Source organism: Centruroides sculpturatus, unplaced genomic scaffold, assembly GCF_000671375.1.
Source record: "Centruroides sculpturatus isolate CEXI.00-Female unplaced genomic scaffold, Cexi_2.0 scaffold1418, whole genome shotgun sequence".
NCBI lineage: Eukaryota > Metazoa > Arthropoda > Arachnida > Scorpiones > Buthidae > Centruroides > Centruroides sculpturatus.
The window spans coordinates 8,328-15,945 of NW_019385712.1; the positions used below are offsets into that span (position 1 = coordinate 8,328).

The window sequence follows — 7,618 nt, forward strand, 5'->3', positions numbered from 1 at the left end:
TTTTTGCTGTTATATAATATGAGAAAATATGTAAAGAATCACATGCAAAATTGCGAAGTATAGTCGATTATCAAGTCTGTGCGGTAGATTTTCTCAGTATGATGCAAGTCTTCGAAATGCTGCCCCTTAAATATATTTTTTTAAAAATAACCTTCGATTGCAATTTAAAAAATAAAACTGCAGAAAATGTACGAATACTATTTTTATTTTGAAAATATAAACTACTATAAAATATTGATATCAACTATCAACTACCAGCAATCTACTACAGTTCAATGTTACCACGCCGATTTGCTTGCCATCGGTAGATTTCTTGGGTAATTTTTGGTAGTTTTTGGTAGATCGACTTTTTGTGGCAGTAAGAGGGTTGCACATAAACAATAACATTTTTTCGTCATTTATTTTATTATAAACTATAAAACAATAAAAAACAAAAAACTAACACAGAACACTTACGTAAAAAAACAATAATTTACTAATTAAGTAGGTNAGTTTTTGGTAGATCGACTTTTTGTGGCAGTAAGAGGGTTGCACATAAACAATAACATTTTTTCGTCATTTATTTTATTATAAACTATAAAACAATAAAAAACAAAAAACTAACACAGAACACTTACGTAAAAAAACAATAATTTACTAATTAAGTAGGTACATTTTGTCTTATTATTCTAATAAAAAATTACCTTTTATTTTTCGGATATTAATAGTAATAATTATTATTATTCAGTATTTTCCATTTGTATGTTTTTTAACAATGTTAGTTATTTTTGAAATTAAAATATCTTTCACAGGAAAATCGTAACAGTAATTATTTTCAATTAATTGTTTAGTAAGAAGTAAGCTAAATTTATTTTAAATTAAAATTAAAAAGCATTATTTCAGAGCTGAGTCTATTTCTTTCTTTTGTTTTTAACAGATTCATTGACAAAAATATTTTTTTCACATTAGCTGAAAAATGAGGCAGACACAAGATATTCTCAACAAAACGAGACAACACTGGAAAAGCAAGTGTTTTATCACGTAGAGTAGTAGTTTTAATATTTTGCCAGAAAACTTGCTCATCATTGCTAAATGACTGCATTTCTTGATTATTTCTTAATAGTCTCCATTCGGAATCTAAACTTTGAAGCTCGCGATCAGTTATGAGATTAGGAAATAACAAGGCAACATCTGTAATTGTATGTATAGTCTCACTTTTGACAACGGTTGGGTTCAAAAAACGAAATTTTTTATAGAGTTGTTTTTAAGAGGAAATCTAGCAGTAATTTGGGGGCAACTTTCAATGTAAAAATCCAAACAACGTAGTCGAAAAAATTTAATCTGTTTATCTGTAAGGTTCAGTTGCGTCATTGAAGCGATGACTTTTACTCCAAAATATATGTTTTCTAAAGCTAAATAATTTCTTTGAAGGAAGCAATCATAAATTGTTTTTAAAACAAGGCAAACATTATCATACAAAACATGCAATTTTGGGAATTCAGTTTGCATTTCTCTATTTAAAATATTGAATAGAGGCAACACATAATCCAAAAATTCTAGAAAAAATTTTGCAACTGGCTCATTCAATTTCTGCAGTATATTATTTGCAGCAAGAACATCATTACTGTTGACAGCATCAGTAAAATATAGTTTTAGAGCAGCTTACTGTTCTAAGATTCGAATTACCACACCATGAACTGAAAGCCATCTGGTTTGTGATAGATGTAGAATTTTGTGGGTCTTTATATTGCAAAATTGCTGAATTCACAAACTCTTTTTGGGCTAGAATTAAAATAATTGTAAATATTGCAACAGAGATCTTCGACGTACCTAAGTAATTTGTGACACGCATTTGATGCGCACAAGTGAAACGAATGGCATATACATTTTATAATATATAAGTTATGTATATCATTTTTTAATACTGTCATCAAAGAATGGTGATTTCCCATCATAACATTAGCTCTATTGGATGCAAATACTATCAAATTGTTTTTGTAGGGAATATTACTGTGGTTAAACATTTCAGCAATGTATTTATACAAGATAGTTGCATCAGAAGCCCTTAATTTAACAAGACCAAAAAAACTATCTTGAATAACGTCATCTTTTAAATACGTTACAACTAAGCATAAGTGTTTTATTGCGCTCCAATCCGTTGATTCATCCACGATAAGGGAAAATTTCTTATTTTGTAAATCTTCACAAACCTGAAGAAAACCCTCGTTACCAATAACGTACTTCACAACGGCTGTTTTGGTTCTGCTGCATGCTGATCCCTGAGTAATTTTCGAGTCGGTTCAAATGTTCATAATTAATTTAGGCAGATGCTCCATGACTAAGAAATGTAGGTCGTGCTCTGCTATGAATGCCGAAAGGCGTATTTTTCCTGAATAACAAGTAACATTAATAATACTAAATATAACAACAGTAATGTATCAATTAGTTTTATTTTTTAACTGTCAACGTACCTTCTTTAATTGATGCCTTTAGTTGTTTTTGCCTTGATCCGGATATAGCAAAAGTTTTCATCATTGAGACTTGTTTACTTGAGATTGTCTCCACTTTTTTATATGAAATTTCCTGACACTATGTTTAAGTAAAGCGTCTTTTCCACTTGAAATGATTGTCTTTTCCACAAGGCTTGCAAAGTGCAAATTGTCGCTTTTTTTACTTTGGGTTAACCACCCTTTGAACTCTGGTAGGGTTTCCCACTCAGGTTTGTAAAATTGTTCATATTTTTTTTTTTTTTAGTAACACCAGTACTAGAGCCTTGACCGATAGTATTGTATCTTCACCACCACTATTGTACTTTTGGTCACTTATTTTTGGATTTCTAATATTTTTTAATTATTCACAGGGTAAATAATTAAAAGAGTACATTCTTGGTGATTTCTATTATAATGTAACCAGTGATTATGCTATTACATAACAGAAGGCGCAAAACAGATCAGCATAAATAACTTTGTATTGGAAAAAAGTCTTTTACAATATACTGTATAAGAAACGAAAGTACAAAGAAATGTTTTATTGAGAATTTTTAGATACATTGAAAATAAAAATTTCTTTCTTGAATTATCGTCAACTTTTCGGTAGATTTGCTGCCAAAATTTATAATCTACCGAAAATTCGGTAGACGCAGCAACACTGCTACAGTTTTACTCTTTTAACTTTAACTGTAGCAAATTTGTTAATTAGGGATATGTAGTTTAGAGTGGGAGCTAATGTAGATTTAATAGAAATAAATGATAGATTTTTAAGTTTTGTTTGGCGTTTGAACTTCTTAAGTATTGTTTTATTAATTTTTATTTGGAAAAACTTCTTTCACCACTAACTACAGAGACAGGAAGAGTTAATAAAATTCTCAGAGTTACAACAGTATTCGGATACACTTAATATACAATAAAATATGAATACGACATTTTTCACAAAGTATATCCTTTACTTTTGTCCTCATTCTGTCGTTTTTCACCATCTGCAGTTTGTCAAAGTTTACAACGATACGGAGACGATCTTTCCTTATAGGCTACTGCCTCTGCAATACAATTAATTCAATTATTTTATTAATGCATAAAAATGCATGTCCAGCACCGCTAGGCATAGCTGGACATGAGTTACAGAAAATAGATTGCAAATAAACAATTTCACATAACTATGTAAACGTGGGCAATATATGAACTTTGAAGTGGATACAGTAAGCAATGGGCAATTAGTGAATACAATGCAATAGTACTTATGATACATGGAATTTACAAAGGAACAAAATGTGACAGTATAGCCGTAGAATAGGCAAATACAGTTGTAGAATGATTAAGCATATATGAAGTAACAATTAATTGTTGATATTTGAGCAACATTACATATACAATGGAGAGCATATAATATACANTTGGGTAAGGTGATTTACAAAAGTTAATAGGACGCTCGAGCATGTCAGCCTGAATTATACCTGTACTGGTGACGATGTCGTTGCTTCACTTGATGTTCCATGTGTCACTGAATAGCTTGATGACTTTGTCAATCGGAGGCTTTTTACATATTACTTGAAGGCTGGCATTAGGGGTGGTACGGTATGCCTTTGCGATGTGTAAGCTCAGCCTGACCGCTATCAAAAAGCTCCTTTGGAACGATCTACTCATCACCTGGCAAAATAATTGGGACAACAACCAAAACATCACTTACCAGTTCTTCCCGGACATCTCTGCAATCTTCAACTATAAATGGATCACCCCTAACTTCAAGCTCACCCAGTTTCTGACTAACCACGGCCGCTTTCACTCCTACATCAGCCGATTTGTGGATCCACGCAACAGTGGCCTTTGCACAACATGCAACACTCAGGACGGCAGCCTCCACTACATTCTTCACTGTGCAATGCTGGACTTTGAGAGGACACAACTACAATTACTCATCAGCAGTCGGCCTGGCCATTGGCCACAAAATAATCATGAGTTCCTTAACGACTTGATCAACAACAAGGACACTTACAACCAATTTATAACCCTAATCGACCAGTATAACATCAAGACTAATGTACCCACTGGCACATCAACTCTCAACTAGCTGTCTGCATCGTCTCCGCTGCTGTATATCAACATTTAAATACTGTATAATTCCTTTTATAATGTACTCTACATCTAACCTTTTCTTTGTTTTCCCAATGTTTATCCACATATTATGTTAACTTAATTATATGCGCGTATATATTTTAAAACTTACTGTTTTATCCTTCTACTCTGCTACTACTTTCATCTTTACTTTATTCTGCATGTGTTCTTAATTATATACACATATTGATCACCTGTAATTTGTTTTGTAAAATATCTACCTCGTATTATGTATTGTATATTTAATCTGTGCTTGTCTTTCGTTGTATATTCTCTTACAGCGTTATCAACACAATATGCATGTATTTACTGTACATTATTGTAGGTCCTACGTATTAATGTTATACTCTGCTACCATGTTATCTTTTATTTTATTTTGTAAGTGTATAATTATATACATATATTGCTCTCCTGTAACTTGTATCTATGTACCCTATCTCCAGCTATGCCTAGCGGTGCTGGTTATGCACACATATGTGCTTTAATAAAATAACAGAACTGAACTGTATATTATTGAATTGTACTAGGAATTAACTGGCCCTGCCAATTATCAGACAAATGGACATCTCTTGAAGTTTATGCCTTCACCAGACTTGCTAAAAGTATCTCTAAAATAACACATCATATAATATAATGCTAAAACTACATGCGCAATCTCATCAACTTGTCTACGATGTGTCTGAACGATAATATTTTAATTGAATGATTGTGTTTCTGGACATCTTCCATATTTTCTGTGAAAATTTGTGTTCTTCAAATTGATTCACCTTGTGCATTTGCCAACTATATACTTTATATCTTTAGAGAATAACATTTCCAACTCACAGGGAGTGTGATTTGGAAATGAGAAAATCACTAGTACCAATCTTTGTCCAGTTATGTTTTGATCATTATTAACTGGTGTCTGTGAGCCATCTTTTGGCAGTGTTGTCCTGATGGAAGTGCTTTGTTTTCCTATGCGTCAATCATCCTTGGCACTCATTGTCCTAATCGCAGTGCCTTGGATGTACTGTACTAATGGAATTACCGTGAAATTGTAATTAAGGATAAGGCTACGTGCTATAGGTAAGTATTGTGCCTTATCGAATAATATTTACAGAGTTTGCACTACTCTCAGTAGTTTGCATCCTGAAAGCAATACTACTATATGTGATATACAACAAGGGTTCTGATCATCATTGTCTGATTATGTGCCCCTTGATGTGGGTTCCTGTTTGTGGTGAGGGGACCTCCCAGAGATGGTTTAGTAACTTATCTTTACCATCCCTGGGATCTGAATGCCCACCCACGTGTTTGCCGTGCATGGTATCCCGTATGCCGGAAAGGGGGATCCTGGTAGTTGAGGGGCAACATAACATCCCCAACACACTGCTTTGGCCTTTGCTTCGGATAAACGGGAGGCTCAAATCAGGCTCCGTTTGAGTCAATTGGCTGGTCGTTGAGTCATTCTTGACCTCGGCTTGGAGTCAACTGATCGATGCAGATTGGGCGGACACGTCAGACAAGATGTGCTCTTCTTGATTGCATTGTGAGGGTATAGCTCCTGGGAAACCCTGGTGTGACGGTCTATGGGAATCTCTCATGTGATGGCATCCCCTTGTTGGGCCCCATGGTGGGTGGGGTCACTAGGAGCTGAACTTTTTTAAACAATATGGATTCTTAAAATCTAAAACTCCAACATAGTACAGAACAACAAATATCAAATGGCGGAAAACTTTCCAGCGAGCCTGCATACTTGATAATACACGCTACAGGAGATAAACCACTGTCCAAATGCTCTTCTTTTTTGATTCAAAAGCTATTTGAATCCACCATCGGGCATCTGAAAAAAATACAAAAGTTGAGGTCTGGGGATTTACTTAGAGACAGTGTCACCTCAACAATCAGCAAGGCTTTTGGCAACAAAAAGTCTTGGAGAAATGGGAGTTCTTGTCACACCACACGGAAGTCTCAAGTCATCACGTGGTGTGATATCTGAGGTAGACTTGATGTCAGAAGACGAATCAGATATACTGTCGGGCCTTTCAGATCAAGGTGTCACCAATGTCCAACGCATCTCTATTCGTCGAGACGGCAGGGTGATACCTACTAAACACCTAATTCTGACATTTAACAAGCCGACATTACCATCTGTTATTACAGCAGGATATCTGCGTTGCCCAGTTTGACCATACATTCCAAACCCACTGCGCTGCTTTAAATGCCAGCGGTTTGGACATTCTCAGGCATCTTGCCGTGGCAAGAATGTATGTACACAGTGTGGGGATGAAGGTCACGAGAGTACCGAGTGTACCTGTACCCCATGCTGTGTAAACTGCAAAGATTCACATCCTTCCTACTACCGAAAATGCCCTGCATGGCAGAGAGAGAAAGAGATTCAGTGCGTGAAAACAGTCAACAATCTACCTTACTCAGAGGCACGACGCATGGTAACTTTAAATGCACCAGTGAAACAGAAGACATTTGCTGCTGTTCTGAAATCCACAAATACATGTGGAGTTCAGACATACATTTCTGTTTCACCAAATGAATCTCTAACTCGCCACGAAAAATGTTTGCTTATACCATCTACCCAAACAGCAGAAAAGGAGAGCAAGAAAACCAAAACACCCCTACCTAAAACAGGAGTCATAACAACATAACAAGAAATGTGGGTTCTAAGAAGGCTGCTAAGAACCCACTCAACAAACAAAAATTAAAAGCAGCCATCTCCAAATCTAAGAGATCAGAGGCTCAGTCTATGAGTGAGTTTTCTTACTTCTCTGACGAGAAGACTAATAAGGAGCTGACACCACCAACTTTACCTCCAAAAGGCAAATTAGCCATAAAACTAAAGAGGGATACCTTCACAAAGAATGCTACCTCAAACACATAATGGATTACAAAATAATCCAATGGAACTGTCGTGGTTTTCGCAACAACTTCTCTGACATTAAACACTTGACATCCTCTACTTCATCTCTCTGTGTGGCACTCCAGGAAACCCATCTGAAACCTGGAGAAAGAATTACTTTAAAAGGATTCAATCTCTA

The 7,618-nt window shown here is 35.1% G+C and overlaps 1 protein-coding gene and 1 pseudogene across 1 annotated transcript; one reads left to right on the forward strand and one right to left on the reverse strand.

Moving 5' to 3' along the window:
• Nucleotides 1-862: 862 nt before the first annotated feature.
• LOC111641440 lies at nt 863-2,514 on the reverse strand (annotated as a pseudogene).
• A 3,991-nt stretch (nt 2,515-6,505) lies between these two features.
• LOC111641441 lies at nt 6,506-7,228 on the forward strand. The gene is made up of 2 exons (XM_023387612.1): nt 6,506-6,748; nt 6,794-7,228. The coding sequence occupies exons 1-2, from the start codon at nt 6,506-6,508 to the stop codon at nt 7,226-7,228; spliced, it is 678 nt and encodes a 225-aa protein (XP_023243380.1).
• Nucleotides 7,229-7,618: the final 390 nt, after the last annotated feature.